Source organism: Orcinus orca, chromosome 6 (genome assembly GCF_937001465.1).
Source record: "Orcinus orca chromosome 6, mOrcOrc1.1, whole genome shotgun sequence".
In the NCBI taxonomy this organism is placed as follows: Eukaryota; Metazoa; Chordata; class Mammalia; order Artiodactyla; family Delphinidae; genus Orcinus; species Orcinus orca.
The window spans coordinates 13,831,295-13,852,740 of NC_064564.1; the positions used below are offsets into that span (position 1 = coordinate 13,831,295).

Below are 21,446 nucleotides of genomic sequence, written 5' to 3' on the forward strand. Positions count from 1 at the left end.
AGCCTCATAGTATCAGATCATCACACTGGCAAAGCAGTGCTTGTAAGGCTGTTAAGATGAAATCCGGAGATTACTCCATTACTGAATATTACAATGATATTTGCAAACAGGAGATTTTTGCTTGTGTGTGCATTCAGATAAAATTCCTGACCACCATTGTTTACAGCCCGAATATATTAATATCTCATATAATAAATTCCGAAGAAGACAAATGAAATATTTAAATAACCCAAGCATTGTAGAACCACTGAATACTGCATTTTACCTTTATGTTCTTTTTTTCTTTAAATCACCCACAGACATTTAAAAGGAAAAAAAATGGCTCATAATGTCAAAAGATGAGAAAGGCTAAATAAATTCAGGGAAATAAAGGAACCATAAATCAGGAAAACTTTGGAGCTGCTAGAAAGACACTTTAATTTTGTAGACAAAAGACTGCATTAAGGAGGAATAATGCAATAATCAAAGGTGAACGAGTCTCTATTGTCTGGTGTCTTTCTCTGTGGGAATTTTCCCACCCCTGACAGCTGTAAAGGGGGGAGGGGCGCAGACGGTGGCTGTGCCTTTATTCTCTCGCCCTCTTTCTCCCCAGCCCCTCCCCGTCTCCGTCAATAAATGTCTGCAATCATATTCTTGAGCTCCTGTGTGATTTCAAGGTTCATCTCTTCCATGCAGTTCAAACACTAATTATCCCAGCTGTAATTAGTAAGATAATTAAATACTGGCTCACTCATCTACCTTGGGTCGGGTCGTGATTCTCCCAGAAGACCTTGAGCAGCTCCTCAAAGCTGATGCATTCTGGCTGGTATACCACTCGGACTACTTCTGCGTGGCCAGTTCTTCCTTGAAAGAAACAGAACGTACAACCCAAATTTACTGACAACATCAATTTATGACAAGTTATTTGTTTCCAAAAAACCACTAGACAAAGGCTGAAATTCTTCCCTCTGAAGGCAGGGTGGGAGCACAATCGTACTTTAATGCTTTCATCCTAAGTCTCTGTCGCTGGTTCTTTTTCCATAAAAGCACACGGTTGTCCTCGAGCAAGTTTCCTGAGGATGATGATTCCTCTTCATTGTGTTCTAATTTTGTTTTAATTCCATGAGAAAATAAACTCAGGTTTTCATTTTTCTAATCTCACTCTTATGAAACCTTATGGATCCAACCTGACATGGTGCTAGAGATTTGAAACTCTGCAAGGGGAACGAGCCAATTTATTTTTATCACCCCCCTCTTCTCTGTACATAGTAAGCTCAGCTGCACTACAGAGGGAGATGGTGCCAGGTAGAGAAACCCAAGAAAAAAACAGGCTTATAACTCGTTCACATTAGATATATTCGTTAACAGAGAGACATATTTGCTGTGCTGTTAACACTGAGGCGAGGGTCAGATTCATATACCCAGCAGGACGGTAAGTGTTTTCTCAGCCTAATTCGTCTCTGTGGTAAACAACTACTGTAGCAAAAGCCTCTCTGCAGCCCCCACTGTTAGCACACTCCCTTCTCAAAGGTGGTCCCCAAGGTTCTAAGGATCAGGGAAGCAGGTACTTGCAGACCACTTGCACCTGTGGAATTCATGCCCTCTCTTATTTTACAATGTTAGAACATATGGTAAATAATAGACCCCTCCATACTAACATCATCTCTATGTTTAAATTTGTTCTCCATCTCTTTCCGTCACCTCGTGTGTAGTAAAGAATTTAGCCTTGCCCAAACAGGTAGCTGGCCTCTGCCTTGGCTCTGGTACGTAATCTAGGTCATACCCGATAGGAGTGTCCTCATTTAGAGAGGCCACACCTATACTCTTAGGGTGGGGCTAGCCACACTGAATCTCAGGGTAGGGCTGCCAACAGTCCTAGGGTAGAGGCTGCCATGTCGGAAAGACCAACCATGTGACTGAGGGTGGCGGCTTTGGGTAACACAGTATCGGTTGACCGAGAGCCTGAGTTCAACCATGTGGGCAATCAATCAATCCTACCTATGTAACGAAGCCCCAATTAAAAATTCTGGACACCAAAGCTTGGGAGAGCTTCCTGGTTGGCAATACTCTGCTTATTGTCACACATGGAGGCCAGGAGGGTAACATATCCTGACTGCATGGGAGATGACACAGAGGCTTTGCACTGGAATCCTTCCAGACTCCACCTATGTGACTCTTCCTTTAGTTGACTTTGAGCTGTATCCTTTTCCTGTAATCAGCTATAACTGTGAGGATAACAGCTCTGGACTTGCGTGAGTCCTTCTAACAAATTATCAGACCTCCCAGTGGTTTGGGGAATCCTTTGAACTTGCATCTTAGTTTGCAGAAGTGTTTTCCCCTATGTTGGTAATCTCACCTTAATTCTTAAACCCTCCAATGGTACACGCAGGGAAGGTAGAAATCCCCATTTTACAAACTGGCAAATAGGTACATATGAGTTAGATTTTCCCAAGGTCATATAGCTAGCAAATTTCTGGACCATAACCTGAAAAAACACCTTCTGACTTCTTGTCCAGGGTTCTGTCCAATATATCAAAGCGAAGAGAGCAAAGGGAACATGAATCCAGAAAAGGAGAGAGATCTACTTATTATCTTTAGTCTTCCTTAGCAGTTAAAATTTCTGATTGTAGAAACGATGATTTGCAAACAATATGAAGCTTAAAAAATGTGCAGAAATATAGAAAAGAAAATAAAAATCACCCATACTCTTACCACATAAGTATTATCAATACTTTTTACGCACTTCTTTCTAGATATGTACGAGATACACACATACACAAAACACACAGAAACTCGCACCGTGATAGTTTGTTTTACTGTAATCACTGCATCATGCTTTTTCCACTTACCAGCATATCGTGAGTGTTTTCCCATATCACTGAAATTTTTAGGAAATACCATTTATAATGACTATATAATACTCCAAAGATGGCCGTACTATTACTTATTCAATCACTCCCTGTCATTGGGCATTTGTATTGAATCCTATTTTTATCTATGAATATAAATATTTTTTCTACATTTTTGAGGCTGCCTCTAGCCTTAGTTATATATGGGAATTTTCTAAATCAATGTTTATGAACATTTTAAAGATACTTGATACCTTGTGCTAAACTGCTATTCATTAAAGTTGACCCAATTTTCTCTCCCCATTGGCAGCATATCTGAGGGTCAGCCTCAGTCACCATCACAATGTTGTTAATCCCTACCAAATTTATAGATGGAAGATAATATCCTATCATTTTATTTTTAATGAATTTAATTATTAGTGAGGTAAAAAATGTCATGCTTATTAATAATTTTAATTTTTTATTTTCTCTAATTTTTGTTATGTCTTCTTTATATTGGGTTATTAATATTTTATTCTTAATTGGTCAGCCTACATAATTTTAATTCAAATACTATAGTCATGTAAGTTAACATCTAAACAGATTTTATGCTAATAGGTATTAAAAGAATGATAAGGGAATTATGGGAAGAAGATTCATTAAGTATAATAACCATGTTATTGCAAAACCATTTTTGATCTACTTTAAAATCTTATAATTGTGTTTTGAAATGTTTAAATGAATGATTTAACTACATAACTAGTAAGACTGTCTGAATATTAAAAATGGCAACAATATGTTACAAACATGACAAAAAAAATTTGATAAGAAAAGCACTGAAACCACACTAGAAATATAGGCAAAAGATGTAAACAGGCAATACACATTGGAAAAAATAAATGTAGATCCAGGCATGAAAAGTTCTCAGCATTTCCAGTGATCAAATAAAAGCAAACAAATGTATACTAAACATTAAAACACCATCTCTTACTCATTTCATTTTGCAAAACTGCTTAAAATTGTGCCTAGTGCTGATGAGGACACTGTGAGGCTGGCGCCCTTACTTGGGTGGTGACACTGAACATGACAGCACCCTTCTGAAACTCTACGGGCATAAGAAGCAAGAGCCCCAAAGACTAAGATTAATTCACCTTGATTAAGTGACCCAGGAAATCAACCTCAAAGATATAAACCCCAAATAATAGAAAAGACATACACAAATACGAAAATTCATTCCATCATTGCTACAATGGTGGAGTACCATAAGAAATCCAAAAGTCAAACAAAAAAGAAATAAATTATGGTACAGCCACATGATGAGATATCACGCAACCATTAGTTATGATCCCAAACCCTAGTAAAAGCTGCTACTAGTTACTGAACGCTGATAATATGGCAGGCACTTTACCTACTGGGTGTTCTTCAATGCTCATAATTCTTTTTTCCAATTTTTCTCTACTGAGGTAAAATACACACAACATAAAACTTACCAGCTTAACTATTTTTAAGTGTACAATTCAGTGGCGTTAAGTACAGTCACATCATTGTGCTACCATCACCATCATGCATCTCCAGAACTTTCTTTAATCTTGCAAAATCGAAACTTCATATCCGCTAAACACTAACTCCCCAATTCTACCTTCCCCCAGCCCCAGGTGACTGCCATTCTCCTTCTGTCTCTGTGAATTTGACTCCTCTAGGCACCTCATGTCAGTGGAATCATATTGTATTTGTCCTGTTGTGACTGGCTCATTTCATCAGCAGAATGTCCTCAAGATTCACCCACGCTGAAGCACGTGTCAGAATTTCCTTCTTTTTTAAGGCTGAATCACATTCCATTGTTTGTATGTGCCCCATTTGGTTTATCCATTTATCTGTCAATGGACACTTGGGCTGCTTCCACCTTTTGGCTATTGTGAATAAAGCTGCTATGAACATGGGCGCACAGATGTTGCTCACAACAATTTTACAACAGGGATGCCATCCCCATTTTACAGGTGAGGAAACCAAGGCCTCTCCACAAGTTTTTTCACATAACATCCCACAGCCGGTAAGTGGCAGCCAACCAGGTTTCAATTGGAGGTGCAAGGTCTGGCTCGTTCTATGACCCCAAGCTGGGCTCCTGAATGTAGACACCCGAAGTCATCAAGTGACAGCAAAATGTCACGCAGGCAGTGGCCCAGATGAGATGGAGGTAACTGACATCCAGGCTGTCAAGACTGTTTTCCAGGATTAGGCTCTTCCTTCATGGTTGCAGTATGGGGTCAGGAAAGATTTCCACTCACCAGCACACACTTTTAGACATAATCTGCACACTGACATTATTTGTGGAGAGGTTTAAAGAGGTTTGGTTGTTTAAAAGAAACTACTACCATTAAAATTCAGGATCCATCTGCATTGACAAACAGTGTGGAGAAGCCCTTGTCAAACTCACCTTTAAGTTTCTTTATTTTATTTCTCCAAAGTACAAGAGCCTGTATAAAAATACACAGTGCAAATGATCAGAAGGCTTAAGGGGCCAGGAACCACTTACAGAAATGCCCACACCTCCAGGAACTCACCGATGAGTTAGGCTAATTTGATTCCCAAGACCAATCTGCAAATAGTTTCTGGTGCTTCCGAAGATAAAAGGCTATATCTTAAAAATACGTTGAGCTGTTTCTTCACATAACATCGTGCAAACAGCATGATAGATGTGATGTGCAAATGTGCTTGTTAACAGTTCACAGCAGTGTTATAGGTGCTTTAACACTGTCATTCAAAAATACCTTGAAAGGAAAAACGCAAAGGATGAATGTCTTCTCTGAGCATTTCCCCCGTGTCACTTTATCTCATGACTCCAAAGGGAGGTGAAGGAACACAGAGGGGTAGGCTACGGTCAGTCATTCCTTACAAGACAAAACATCCCAGAAGACCCACACATGGCAGTGTTCTGGGGGCAGAAAAATCACACGTCTAGAGTCAGCTAGAGCTTTGTGGAAGCCAAGTCATCCACAGAACCAGGTGTTTTTAAAGAGAACCCCAAGACAAATCAGCCATTTCTTAAAGACCTGTGTGACAGCGTTCCATCCCATGGGGAAAATGCGATCTTCAACTCTTCCAGGTCAACATGATTAGTTTTTACTACCGGTGGGCTGGGGAGAAGAAGAGAAACCAGGGAGGTGGCCTACCCAGCAGATGAGACCAGAAAAGAGGCCAGGAGCTGGTGAGACAGGAAGGCAGGGGGACGATAGCAGGGGGCAGTGTTGTACTCTGCTGAGAAGCACACATTCGAGCCAGGCTGCCTGGGCAGTGCTCTGGCTCTGCTACTCGGCAGCTGCGTGACCTGGGCAGGGCCAGGGAGGGAGGAAGACGCTGGTTCAAATCACAGTTCCTTGGCTATGAGCCATGCCTTACCTAGGGGGCCCACGCCCACTATCAAAGGCCCTTTATCTACTTTACCACTTGATGCCACGGTTTCCTCATCTGCAAAATGGGGAGCCAGAACCGTGCCTGGCACACAGAAGTCTAAGTCTCTATGTCTTATCATAAGCTGAATTATTAGAATTATACTCTACTCAGCTGTGATGGAGTGGGAAAAGATGAGAATTAAAGTGACTAGAAGTAACTTAAGCCATAGTTCTAATAAGTAGTTTAACACTGTTTTCGACTGTGACCCAGGGTCTCCTACTATTTCAGATAGGAATAAAAAATAACCTCTGTGACAGAAGAGTCATAAAGATTAAACGAGGTCATATGTGGTAAAGTTCTGGGGAAAAGGCCAGCTCTCTATACACAAATGTGACGCTTCTATTGTTGTTACCCTTTTATGTTTCCTTAGCATGGACCCCTCCCCATAAGGACTGAACTGCAGGAGAAAACACATGTCTCTGTAAGTGGATAATTCTGATCTTATTTATCCATTCGACTGATAGAAATATCAGTTGAGTGTCTACAACCACTGACCGGGTGCTGAGGTGCAGGCCCAGCCGGCACCTTCTGACCCCAGTGGGGACTGTGTTCTGGCCTTCGTCCACACCATAAAGGACCCAGATTCTCACTCTTTTGATGAAGTGTAGGGTGGTAGAGAAACACTGTGTTTTTCAAGTGTGAGTCCCCACTTTAGAATCAGAAATAAAAGGACAGGGGTTTAATGAGAGGGTGCTTAATTTAGGTAAAAAGAAACCTCCAGAAACAGGGCTCCAGGAGCAGAAGCTGAGGCTGGGATCTTGCCTCCCTGGAGAAGCTGTGTCCTACCACACTGTGGCTGTCGACAATTTCCTTCCTACGAGAACCTCTGTCCCTCAGAGTCGGTGTAGCCAGGAGACAGCACAGAGCTGCCTAACTGAGACGAGCAGAAGCGTCCACTGCCCCCTGGGCTGGGACCCTGGGAGGCCACCTCCCTCTGGTCAGAGCCAAGTGACTGCAGGTTGGTGGGCAGCAGTGATGGGTGGCCAGCATCCCACAGCTAGCACGCTGAGCGGAGCGAGTGAGACTGGAGGTGACAGCTACACTCCAAACTCTCTCTAGAAGTGGTGGCTCCTCCCCAACGCGGTGGGCAGATCCGATGCCACGAGATTTCCAGAAGGAGAAGGAGCAGGGCCACCTGCACCAAGGGCAGCTTGAGCCCACGAGGGGCTCCTGGGGGTGGGCTCGTCTAGGGGGAGACCCAAGGGCCACCCAGCCGAGCAGCCGAGACCTGCGTGGTCCCAGCGTGTGGGGAAGAGCGGAAGCCAGGGCAGCGGAAGCCTGCCTTCTGGGAGGGGGCTTGGTCGGGACGCAGAAGACAAAAGCAGAGAGAGATCGAGACCGTGCACACCTGCCGGGGCCCGGGCCCTTGCTGCTGCAATGGGGTGGGGGTGGGGGCGGAGGGCGGGAGGCCGTGGAGACAGCACCCGGTCCCCGGGCAGAAGCTGCACAAAGTGGGTGCCCCTCCGCCGTGAGCCGGGCTTCTGCTGTCTCTGCAGGGCAGTGAGAGACCTCGAGGCCTGCTCGCCCCTCTCTAGGTCAAGGCCCAGCCCTGGACCACACCTCACAGTCAACAGGTTGCCCATTGAGAGCCACACGGCCGGGCTCCACCCAGGCTGAGGGGCACGGGGCCGCGCGCTCGGGGCCTGGCTTCCGCACTGGGCTTGGCCAGAGCACAACTCACCCCCGTCCCTGCCGCTCACAGCTGTCCTCTGCCCTCCGGAGTTCCTGGCCACCGGGCCTCTCTCTCCACAGCTGGGGTGTGCCAACCTCATCTCCACATGCCATCTCCCTGACCGAGACACTCCACAGCCCCACATCAACCCCCAGCTCCTCTTGCCCCGCCCACATACAGCCTGCAGTGCCCTCGCTCCAGCCACCTGCAACCCAAGCCCTCTCCTCCTCTCAAGGTCCCTGGAGGTGCTGCTTCCTCCAGGAAGCCCTGCCTGAGGATGGGACCTTGAGGAGAGGCATGAAGCACGGGAGAAAGCACCACAGGTGGGATGCCGTCAGATCTCCTGTGCTCAGATTCAGGCTCTTCGACTGAGTCAGGTCCCCTGAGGTCCCTCACTGGGTTGTTGTGATGAAGAGAGATGATGGATGTAGCCGATAGGGTCCAGCAATTAGCACACAGAGAGGACTCAAAAAACTGATCTTTCTCCACCAAGCACCACTGATCCAGCCCCCCTGGATGCCTACTGCACTGGGGATCAGTCACACACAGTGTAACACTTGGGTGCTGGCTGTTTTCAAGTGCTTGCTTAGTCTTCCCACGTACAAAGTGGGCTCCTTGAGAGGAGGAACCAGGAAAGTGGCTCGTCTCTGTCATCCCCCAGGACCAGGCCCATGATGTGACATTAATAAACACATTCAGATCAGAGGAGTCTTGTGCTAAATGTTTCTGCCACTTACTTAGCCTTCATCTGGATGAGCATCCGTGCCAGCCCCAGACGTGCTCACCTGACAGAGGACCAGTCCCCTAAATGGAGACATACCTCCATGCCCTGCTCTGCCTCTGTCCCTAACCGTTGAGTTCTATGTAAACCTCAGCATACATCTTCGAACGGACGGAGCTACTACCTGGAGAAAGGGATTAGACACAATTAATGCAACTTGAACACCTTACTATATGGGTCAACACGATGTTTTATTTACTCATTAATTAATAAACATTTCCTGAATGCTTACTAAGTTCCAGTACTTGTGCTAAGTGCTAGGGATTCAAAGGTGACAAATGTTAATACAGTGACAACAAAAGACTCTTGCAGCGCCAGCACTGCTTACAGTGTGAGTCCAGGTAAAGAACTGCTCTTTGGAGGAAAAAGACATGCTCTATTTTATTTCTCCTACAGGCAAGATGGAGGGGAGAAGTGAGCTATAGTTATTTTTTTTTAAATAATAACTGTTCTTCAATTTCCCTCATCTTTTCCAGCCAACAAGACCAAACCATTAAACCAAATCAAAAAGCACAGAAGATCCAGGTGTCTGAAGGGAAAAGGTGGATGACTAATACCACCCTTTCCCATACAAGATTCAAACCACTACTTTCCTCTTGCTAATTAACTACAAAGAGGTAAGATGTCAGCTCAGTTTCATCTCCAGCTCCTGCAGATAGAAAATGTGATTTCCAACAATGTACTCATTATAAAAAAAAATCCTAATACATCAAAATTGGATGCCCTGTGGAGTTCATTATAGGATTTGAGGAGTGTCTATACTGTCATTTTATCTTGGCTTTTTTTTTCTTTTGTCTCATCGTCACTTAAAGTGTCCAAAGAGAAACGTAAGCTTTAAAAAGCATCCTATTGATTGAAAAGTAGAAAAAAATACTGTTAGAGCAACTGTAATTTTTTTTCTGGTCCACCATGGGGAGACACAGCGGGGGGTGTCTTATCCTTCAGTGATTATTCTCTCAGAGAAGTGCTATAAACACGGTGGAGTACTTTATCAAGAAAATTCCTCAGGAAAACAATACCCTACAACCATTAATTCTTCATGCTACTGGACGTTTCTTACTGCTACAAAGCTAACTAGTAGGTAACTAGTCTAGGAGAGAGCAGCTCACTAGTTTCTCTATCCAACCTGCTGATCATTGAGGCTGGCCCTCACACCCTTTGAACTGTTTTTTCCAGAACATGAAAGGACCTATGTGGTTGGGTTGATCAATGTCTACTTCCTAGACCAGCACCAACTCCCACCCCACCATGAGATAGGCAGACATAATGAGATGTCAGCAAAACTAACCTGCCAAGTGGAGATCATGGTATCCTTGCAGCCGAAAGAACAAACACAGTGTTATTAAATGGCCTGATTACTATTAAAAACGGTATTGCACACTGAGAAGCTATGACTCCTTGATGCTAACAAATTATACCAAAAAATCCAAACTGAGGCCTGCTTGTACCTTGTCATTAGTGGGCTACACAAGAAGAGTGGTTCACAACCCTACACCTTAGAATCACTTGTGCAACTTTTGGAAAAATACTCTCACACCTCCCACCCCGCCCCACGCTGGAGTTCTGATACAGGAGGTCTGCGGTCAGGCCTCAGCATATGTATCCTCACAAAGCTTGACAGGTACTCCTGATGGAAAGCTAGGAAAGGGAACCGTGAAATTGGACACTTCATATATATACGTGGCTGTAACAAGGGAGAGGAAACCAGACAGTAGATTTTGTTTTAACAAAGTCTCAGAACTTTAAGGGACACAAAAGGTCACCTAGCCAAATGCTATATTGTGTTTTACCCCATTGCAACATCCAGATGACCATTTCAAGTGATAGGTTGTACAGGATTTCATGAAGTAGTCCATGCTGTTGTTGGAATGTCCTATCTTTATTGAGTCAAATCTACCTCTTCCTACTCACAGGTCCAGGCTGTACCTTTTGGGGTCTACTCACTTCTCCACAATGACCCTTGAGAAGGCTGAAGGTGTAGGATATTGTGGGGTAGTTAACTGGGCACTGACTCCGAAGTCAGAAGACCTGAACTTGAGGGCCTAATCTGCCAGACAGACAGTTAACCTTTCCTAGTCACAAGTTCCTCACCTGTAAAATGAGGGAAGTAACACCTGTCCCATCAATCTCGGAGTATGGTTGAAAGCCCTAAATAACAGACATAAAGGAACTGAGTGGTAGTAATCAAATCTATGATAGCACAACTAGTCTTTCCATATCCATATACTATTGTAATAGGGAAGAACAAATCTGACTCCATGTTAGAACTGCTTCTTTTACTTTAACCTTTGTATTCTATTGCTTTTGCTACAAGTTAAGAATGTTGCCTATAACCTGAAATACACAGGATAGCCCATTCTCAAGGGTCTGACCTTTAAAGGTGTAACACTTTTCCATTCATATAGAGATTGAAAGTGGCAGAACAGAGAATAACATGTGCCTTGTTGGAGATTTACAGGAACATCATGACCTGACCCATGTGGACAGCTGCAAGAACAAAGGATTCCGACACCAAGAAGTCTGCAACAACCAGCCACACCCCCCACACACACCTTGCTTTTAAAAATGCTTTGCTGAAACCCTTCAGGGAATTCAGGGTTTGGGGAGCACAAGTCCCCATTCTCCTTGCACGGTCCTGCAATAAACCTACCTCTGCTCCAAACTTCAACATTCCAGTTTTTTTGGCCTCAACTGTGTGTCATGCATACAAACGTGCATCGGGTAACACTACTAAGGATAAGCCGTGTCGTAACAGAACTTCTCTATGCAAAGCCAGAAGCTTTCAAACAATCAGGATCTGAGTTAACACAAATAGAACAATATCGACTGCTCTCCAAGAGAAGATAGGTTTCTTTGGGTAAGCTGCCAAGGTTTTCTAAAAGTGCTCCAAATCAGAGTGAAGAGACAGCTAGAGAACCCCTGAAATCATGACAACAGAAGGCATCTTTAAAACCAACTCAGGTAATTTTTCCATATTCTAAAACTACACTCAACTCATAATAACATGCATGAGCAAAGGCACCCCTATACGAAGGTCAACATTGCTAACTCCCGCTGCTTATGCAGAATTTCCAGAAGAGCTACTTTAAGTCACCCAAAGATAATAATTGCCTATTCATTTTGCACACAAACCACATTACAGTTGCTTTTTTTTTCTCAGAGGCAAGTGCATGAGACATACACTTTGATATTTATATTGAAACTGATAACCCTACCTGCTTGAATGTACTGCTTTCCCTCGGCGATCACTCTCCTGCTCTCCCTCTCTTTCTCACCAAACACTAGATCTGTATAACTTTCTCTTTAGGAATGAATAAACATAAAAATCCTTTCAATACATTGTCAAATATGTTCAAACACATGATTTTTCCTGCAATTGCTTTAAATATTACCTCATGTCTGTCTGCATTTGGTATCACTATTATAAAATATCAGTTAAAACTATTGATTCGTAATTGGTCACTAGAAGGTTTTAGAAATGTATATAAATTTTAATATTCTTTCTTTTCTGTTTACCGTTGACCCCCTTCACCCACTTCTCTCACACCCCACCTCCGCCTCTGGCAGCCACTACCATTCTGTTCTCTGTATCTATGAACTTATTTTGTTTGTTGGTGGTTTTTTTTTGTTTTTTTTTGTTTTGCGGTACGCGGGCCTCTCACTGTTGTGGCCTCTCCCGTTGCGAAGTACAGGCTCTGGACGCACAGGCTCAGTGGCCGTGGCTCACGGGCCCAGCCGCTCCGTGGCACGTGGGATCTTCCCGGACCGGGGCACAAACCCGTGCCCCCTGCATCGGCAGGCGGACTCTCAACCACTGCGCCACCAGGGAAGCCCTCTTTTTAATGGCTGAATAATATTCTATGTATATGTCTACCACATTTTCTTTATCCATTCATCCATCAATGGACACTCAGGTTGTTCCTATATCTATTGTAAATAATGCTTCAACAAACAGGAGGGTGCGTGTATCTTTTTCAACTCGTGTTTTCATTTTCTTCAGATAAATAGTCAGGAGTGGAATCGCTGGATCATATGGTAGGTCTATTTTTAATTTTTTGAGGAAACTTCATACTGTTTTTTGTAGTGGCTTCCCAATTTACATTCACACGAACAGTGCACAAGGATTCCCTTTTCCCACATCCTCACCAACACTTGTATTTCTTATCTTTTTGATAACAGTCATTCTAACAGGTGTGAGGTAGTATCTCACTGTGGTTTTGATTTGTATTTTCCTGGTGATTAAGGATATTAAGCATCTTTTCATGTACCTGTTGGCCATCTGTATGTCTTCTTTTGAAAAATGTCTATTCAAATCTTCTGTGCATTTTTTAACCACATTGTTTGTTTTCATGCTATTGAGTTGTATGAGTTTTTCAATATGTTTTGGATATTAGCCACTTATCAGATACATGGTTTGTAAATATTTTATCCCATTCAGTAGGTTGACTTTTTATTTTGTTGATGGCTTCCTTTGTTGTGCAGAAGGTTTTGAGTATGGTGGATTCCCACTTATTCATTTTTTCTTTTGTTGCTTTTGATTTTGGTATCAGATTCAAAAAATCTTTTCCAAAATTGATGCCAAGAAGCTTTTCCCTTACGTTTACTTCCAGGACTTTTATGATTTCACACGTTATGTTCAAGTCTTTAATCCATTTTGAGTTTATTTATGCGTGTGGTATAAGACAGTGGTCCAGGTTCATTCTTTTGCTTGTGGCTGTACAGTTTCCCCAACACCATTTATTGAAGAGACTATCCTCTCCCCACTGTACATTCTTGGCTCCTTTTAAATAAATTAATTGACCATATGTGTGTGGGTTTATTTCTGGGCGCTCTGTTCTGGTCAATTGATCTATGTGTATGTTTTTATGTCAATACCATACTGTTTTAATTGCTATAGCTTTGTAATATAGTTTGAAATCAGAAATCCTAATGCCTCCAGCTTTTCCCTTCTTTCTCAAGATTGTGTTGGGTATTCAAGTTTTTTTTTTTTTTGGTGCTTCCATACAAATTTTAGGATGATTTGTTCTATTTCTTTGAAAAATGCCATTGGAATTTTGATAGGGATTGCACTGAATCTGCAGATTGCTTTGGGCAGTATGGACAGTTAAACAATTTTGTTTCTTCCAATCCACAGGCATGAAATATCTTCCCATTTATCTATTTTATGTGTCTTCTTTAATTTCTTTCATTAATATCTTACAGTTTTCAATATACAAGTCTTTCACTTCCTTGGTTAAATTTGTTTCTAGGTATTTTATTCTTTTTGATGCAATGGTAAATGGGATTGTTTTCTTTATTTCTGTTTCTGATAGTTTGTTATTAGTGTATAGAAATGCAACACTTTTTCTGTATTGAGTTTTTTATCTTGCAACTTGACTGAATTCATTTATCAGTTCTAACAGTTTTTTGAGGGAGTCTTTCGGATTTTCTATATATAAGAGCATGTCATTTACAAATAGTGACAGTTTACTTCTTCCTTTCTAACTTGGATTCCTTTTATTAGTTTTTCTTGTCTGATTGCTCTGGTTCAGACTTCCAATACAATATTGAATAAAAGTGGCAAGAGTGGGCCTCCTTATCTTGTTCTTCACCTTAGAAGAAAGGCCTTCACCTGTGTGCAAGCACAGGTCACTACCCACACCTCCCCTCCCGGGAGCCTGTGCAGCCCGCCACTACCAGGGCCCCGTGATCCAGGGACAACTTCCTCGGGAGAACACATGGCACGCCTCAGGCTGTTGCAACGTCACGCCGGCCTCTGCCACCACAGGCGCACCCCGCATTCCATACCCCTCCCTCCCCCTGGCCTGAGTGAGCCAGAGCCCCCTAACCAGCTGCAACTTGAACCCCGTCCCATCTGGGCAGGGAACAGATGCCCTCAGGCGACCTACAAGCAGAAGCAGGGCCAAATCCAAAGCTGAACCCCGGGAGCTGTGCAAACAAAGAAGAAGGGAAATCTCTCCCAGCAGCCTCAGGAGCAGCGGATTAAATCTCCACAATCAACCTGATGTACCCTGCATCTGTGGAATACCTGAAGAGACAACGAATCATTGCAAAATTGATGTGGTGGACTTTGGGATCAACTGTAGGGATCAACTTGGGGTTTGCTTCCTGCATCTAATTTGTTTCTGGTTTTATGTTTATCTTAGTTTAGTATTTAGAGCTTATTATCACTGGTAGATTTGATAATTGATTTGGTTGCTCTCTTCGTTTATATATATATATATATTTTTTTCTTTTTCTCCTTTGGTGAGTGTGTATGTGTATTCTTCTTTGTGTGATTTTTGTCTGTATAGCTTTGCTTTTACCATTTGTCCTAGGGTTCTGTCTGTCCATTTTTGGTTTTTTTTAGTATAGTTTTTAGCGCTTGCTATCATTGGTGGATTTGGTTTTTGGTTTGGTTGCTCTCTCTTTCTATTTTTTATTACTTTTTTATTTTTAATAATTTTTTACATTTTTTATTTTAATAACTTTATTGCAGCAGTATTTACAATAGCCAGGACATGGAAGCAATCTAAGTGTCCATCAACAGATGAATGGATAAAGAAGATGTGGCACATATATACAATGGAATATTACTCAGCCATAAAAAGAAATGAAATTGAACTATTTGTAGTGAGGTGGATGGACCTAGAGTCTGTCATACAGAGTGAAGTAAGTCAGAAAGAGAAAAACAAATACCATATGCTAACACATATATATGGAATCTGAAAAGAAAAAGAAAATGGTTCTGAAGAACCTAGGGGCAGGACAGGAATAAAGACGCAGACATAGAGAATGGACTTGAGGACACGGGGAGGGGGAAGGGTAAGCTGGGACGAAGTGAGAGAGTGGCATGGACATATATACACTACCAAATGTAAAACAGATAGCAAGTGGGAAGCAGCCACATAGCACAGGGAGATCAGCTCGGTGCTTTGTGATCACCTAGAGGGGTGGGATAGGGAGGGTGGGAGGGAGATGCAAGAGGGAGGAGATATGGGGATATATGTATATGTATAGGTGATTCACTTTGTTATAAAGCAGAAACTAACACACCATTGTAAAGCCATTATGCACCAATAAAGATGTTCAAAAAAAAAAAAAGAAAGAAATGGCTAAAAAGCCTCCCTAGGGTGGCTATAATTTTTGAAAGGTTGAGAAACACTGGTCTAATTAATTCAGTATAACCAAAATGGCAACACAACTTACCATATCTCCTGCCTCACTTCCACTTCTGGATGGGGCTTGAAATAGAACCACCAGAGATGGGATTCCCTCAACAAGTATTTGTAGAGAAGCTAGCATGGGCTCTGAGTGCTCTCTCGGGTGCAGCTAATAATAATAATAATGAATAAGACCGTTCCTGGCCAGAGGAGCAGACAGGCCAGGAGAGCAGAGGAACATGTAAATTGGAATGTACAGGATAAAGCAGTTACTGCTAGGAGTGGGCTACGCTCAGGTACACAGGAGCACATGGGAGGAGCACCAAGGCCAGCCTTGAAGAGTCAGCGAAGACTTCCCAGAGGAGAGCGTGACTCCAGTGCTCTTAATACTAAGCTCTACAATAGCATCCCTTGACCCCTAGGCCTCTCTCATTGAAAGGCAACTTCACACTCATCAGACATCCAGGCAATCCAAAACAAAAATTGGGAGCATGTATCTAGACTACATGCCTTTGCCTGTAGTTATTTTAACCTGTGAAGGGAAACAAGGCCTTGAGCAAAAAAATTGATCAGTCCAGGACACTAATACCAAGCACATCAGATTAAAAGGGCATATGTCCCAAAGGGGATCCTATAATAACTAATACTAGAGTCCTAATTTGTGACTTAAGGGAGCTTGTTCCACATTAACCCAAACTCTGCACTGGGCTTTTTATACCTTCAGATAAATGGTTACTCAGTAAGTGTGGATGATAATGGCAATACTTTTATAGATCAGGAAACACTTTCATATGCATTAGGTATCTATTAAGTCTTCAGAGTAACTCCATGTATCATATGTCCATTTTACAAATGAGAAAACTGAGACTCAATGAGGTCAAATTATGTGCTGAATTAAGGTCACTCAGTAAGTGGCAAAGCGCAGTAGGTTTAAGCCAAGGCTCCATAACCTCAAGTTCTTTCACATAAACATGGGGCTAAGGGTAACTAAGTGATGGCTGCCTATGGCTGCCTATACATCCAAATTTGGCTGGAATTTGATTGATATTGGAAATCTTTTAGCCTTGATTAGCAGGTCTTTGGCGACAGCCAGTAATTACTTTAGGTGCCCAGAGATGTGCCTTATGGAACAAACCAAATGGTTTCAACAATGAAGCACTGAGACACTGTGCCAACGACAATTGCAATGCAGTCAGACTATTTGAATTGAATGAATTATATAACTTCTCTGAGTCTCAGCTTCTTTGCCTGCAAAGTAGTTACAGTCAAGCCAAAAAGGCACACTGGAAGGGTTTTACACACACACACACACACACACACACACACACACACACACACACGGTGCTCAGGCTTTGTTAACCATAAAATGTTCCAGGACTTCGTTCCCTCTTCTCATTCTCTCCATCCCATCCCAGTAAGGCAGTAACTCAATAACCATAAGCCTGAGTCTTGGCTACATGCACAGCACAAAATGATGATGTGAGAAATCCACGGACATGTGATACAGGGCCTGCTCCTGGAGGACTCCCACAAACGCTAACACAAGATAGAAGGTACGAGGTGCCACTGGAGAAGTACAGGTAAGCTTCCCGAGTCTGGAAGGGAAGAGAACAGGGGAGGTCTCAGAGGAGGTGCAGCTGAATTGGACATTGAAAACTGGGTGCTATTTAGATATACAGAGCTGAGTAGGAGTGTTTTTCAGATGATGAAAATGCACAAGCACCATAGTGCAGAGAAGGGAAAACAATCAAATGGCCCAGGTTGAGTCATCCACACCATTTCTTCTGGCAAACATGGTGCCGGCGCCCAGAGCACCAGAACACCCACTGCTCTCTCTGGCACACATGCACCCTTCTGCTCCCACCAGTTTAGTGATACACTTACCAAGTTAGTTGCCTTTGTTCCCAACCCTGTTTAGACCAATTGTACCTTACACTGTAATTACAAAATTTCATTAAATATCACATATAGAAGAAAATAGAGTCATTTCTGTTAAGAATTAAGTTGAATGCTTTAGGAAACTCAATAAAAGGAAGTTGTTCAAAAATACAACAAATTATGGGAATTCCCTGGCAGTCCAGTGGTTAGGGCTCTGTGCTCTCACTGCCCAGGGGCCAAGTTCAATCCCTGGTCGGGGAACTAAGATCCCACAAGCTGCGTGGCACGGCCAAAAAAAAATACGACAAATTGGGTGTGGGCACAACTACTACATAAGATTGTGAAGGGTGGTTTTGGGGGGCAGGGGGAAGTGAGAAATGGAGAGTTGTTGTTCAGTGGGTACAGAGTTTCAGGTTTGCAAAATGAAAAGAGTCCTGAAGATGGATGGTGGTGATGGCTGCACAACAATGTGAATGAATACTGCTGAACTGTGCACTTAAAAATAATTAAGTTGGTGAATTTTATCTTATATTTATTTTACCATAATTAAAGAGAAAAAGAAAAAGAAGATTGGGAAGGAAAGCATTAAAATCCGGATAAATGCTGTGCTCAGACTACTTCACACTTGTCTTTAAGTTCTCACTTGATTTTAAAGAAGGCAAAATCAGAAATCATTGATAATAATAACAATGGCGGACACTTATAGCTTGCTCTGTATGAGGCATGGTTCTAAGCGGTTTACATATATTAAGTTATTTAATCCTCCTGACAAGCCAATAAGGAGGTACTATTAATATACCCATTTTAAAGATGAGGACAATTAGGCACAGTGGTTAAATGGCACCACCAAGATCACAACACCAGCAGTGGGCAGACTCGCAATACAGACTAAAGAGTCTAGCCCCGGAGTGTGAACTCTTCCCCACACCTACTGTACTAGGGAAAAGAGACAAGCAGGCACTCCTGGGAGAGGACCCACCACCAAAGGAAGACAGGGACCCCGAATCTAAAGGTTGGCACAAGGTACGTTTAGCTAAGAAAGAATTTTAGGTTTCTGTAAACTTTTTTAAAAAAATGATTCACCCTCCCTTTAACCAATTTTCCTAATTAACTAATTACCATCCAAGAAAAGCAGTGGATAAGACATTTCTCCTATATTCATTCTAACTGGAGCCTAGGGTCCTATTGCAACCTGGGACACCCACAGTCAGCCCACACTGGTAATCCACATGAAGGGGCGGCTTCAGCTGTCCCAGCACCACAGGAGCCCAGATATCCTCCTGACAAACACGGAGACGGCTGTGAAGTCAGCAGATACTCACGTGCGTCTTTATATGACAAGATGTAAGATTCGTTGTGTGTCATTGGAACCTAAGAGAATGTCTGGATGCATCTCACATGGTTTATTGGAATAGAAACTCCTGTAAAAAAGCTTTACTAAGCAAAGAGAAAGCAGTGTGTGTATGAGCGTGTGTGTGTGTGTATGTGGGTGTTTGTGTGTGTGCACATGTGAGTACAAGCACTTGTGCAATATATAATATGAATATATTACATACAATGTGTCTGCATCTATCATTTGAACTGGCTGGGCTTTCAAGGAAGTCTTCTGGTCTAGGTTTAAGGAAGTTCCTGGAACTAAGAATGGGATTTTCCCTCATTTTGTATACAAAAGCAGTGTGCAAGTTCTATGCATTTTCTAAGTGTCAGCTCTGACCTCAATTTTGTGTCTGTGTGTGTTGTGGGGGGGAATGGTGGGAAGTTAGTCAAACTAAATCCAAGTTTTTTCCTCAACAAACTACAGAGAGGAGGTGGTGAGAGGTATGGCGGCAATCTGCTTTTCTGTATTTCTGATGGAGAACCCTGAATTCCAGGATCAAGAGTACAAATTTTATGACAAGACAGAGTTGCTGAAGCTGCATTATTTCAAGATTCACTTAGCAGCCCTGTGTGGGCTGTTTTGGTGGTGATATGGTCTGGAGGCAGAGGTAGTGATTGAGGGGACTCTTCTGGGTTCACCCTCATCCACCTTCCCCATCACTCACTGATCAGAGAACACACTAGAATGAGCTGAAGGCTTTGCCTCAGGTACTGCCACCATGGCTGCCCCACATCATGAAGACACAACTGGGCTGCGGAGACGACTGGGCTAGACACCAATGCGATACAGAATGAACACCTATCCCCCAAGCGGCTGGAAAGTATGAGCTTCTCTAAGTTTGTTAATATCAAAAACCATCTGGATACATGGATTTTATAGTTTTCATCCTGGTAGATATCCATTATGTAGGTTAGTATAAATTATATTCCTTGACCACCAAAATAACTAATGAAAATAAGTTCAAAGTGACTTTCAAAATATACATTTCAAGCTGAAGATACATCAATAACTATTTCTGCACTATGTTCTGCACCCTGGGCTTTCTGCAAATTAGGGATAATTGTACTTGCCAGACACTTGCTTCAGAGGTTGGTGAGAGGATAATGTTTGTAAAGCCTATTGGTTGTTGTGGATGAAAGGTTTTTGATTAGTACAAATTATAAATTATTACTATTCATTAGAAAGAACAAATGAATTATTTTATCTCCTAATGCATCTCTGACATCCACATGCTATTGTACACAAGAGGACAGCCTTGGAGAACACACCCCATTCACAGCACTGCTATTAAACAAAACTACATCCCTCTACCTTAAAAAGGAACGCTTCAGAGCAGCCTGAAAAACCTGAAAAGTCAGTCCCAGATTTCTTTGTCCCTTTATCTAAAAGCAGGAAAAAAATATAATTAGAAACGTGGATAAGAAGCCTTGGCCATTGTGCTTGGTTATAAGCTTCAGATGTTTGGCTCCCAGCTCGATAATGGCCATCTTCTTGATCAGTGCCCCTTTATAAAGCAGGCTCCTACTTCACAGACGGGCGGGGGAGGGGTCAGGGTTTCTGGCACAGAGAATAAAGTAAAATCCTCCACAGAGGAGCCACTCCATACAATCCAGTCATTGTGTAGATTTGATACCATTTTCCCCTGTGGCACATGCCAGAAATCGTCTCTTCAAGACTGTTTCTCATCTACAGCATTTTCTAAGGTGTGTTACATATTGCCTACTTGCTCCTATGTTCTCTGCAATTGTATTGTTTCAAGATCCTGCTTTCTCAAAATCATATAGTCTAAGCCTTTGTGCTAGTCAGTCAGCACCACCAGATTCTCAAGGTTGCACCATCGCAGTCTCTTAGTATTCGATCGTCCATGAGGGTGGAAATTGGAAAACTGTGTTCGTGTCAATGTTCCTCATTAATTTTCATTAAGTTTATCCTTTTTGATAAGTAAGTTACACTTTGTTATTTAACATTTCCAAGGAGAGGAGGAGGAGGAGGAAGGGAAGAGACGGAGGGGGGGAGAGAGAATGAGAATTGGCACATACAAATTTAAACGCTAGTTAAGAGCTATTATAATTTATTGGTGATTTCAGTAGAAAATGCTTCCTTCTTTGGTAACAGTTTTATTGAGATAAAAATCCACATAATGGGGCTTCCCTGGTGGCGCAGTGGTTGAGAGTCCGCCTGCCGATGCAGGGGACACGGGTTCGTGCCCCGGTCCGGGAAGATCCCACGTGCCGCGGAGCGGCTGGGCCAGTGAGCCATGGCCGCTGAGCCTGCGCGTCCGGAGCCTGTGCTCCGCAACGGGAGAGGCCACAGAAGTGAGAGGCCCGCGTACCGAAAA

General features: G+C 42.7%; 1 protein-coding gene across 7 annotated transcripts in view; it reads right to left on the reverse strand.

Moving 5' to 3' along the window:
* MSRA (methionine sulfoxide reductase A) overlaps positions 1-21,446 on the reverse strand; it is a 371,273-nt gene that overhangs the window by 126,571 nt on the left and 223,256 nt on the right. For all 7 annotated transcript variants that reach the window (XM_033429865.2, XM_033429864.2, XM_012533340.3 and 4 more), the window contains one exon: positions 739-843. In XM_033429865.2, the coding sequence (XP_033285756.2) occupies positions 739-843 (105 nt within the window). The remainder of the gene's footprint in view (positions 1-738; positions 844-21,446) is intronic.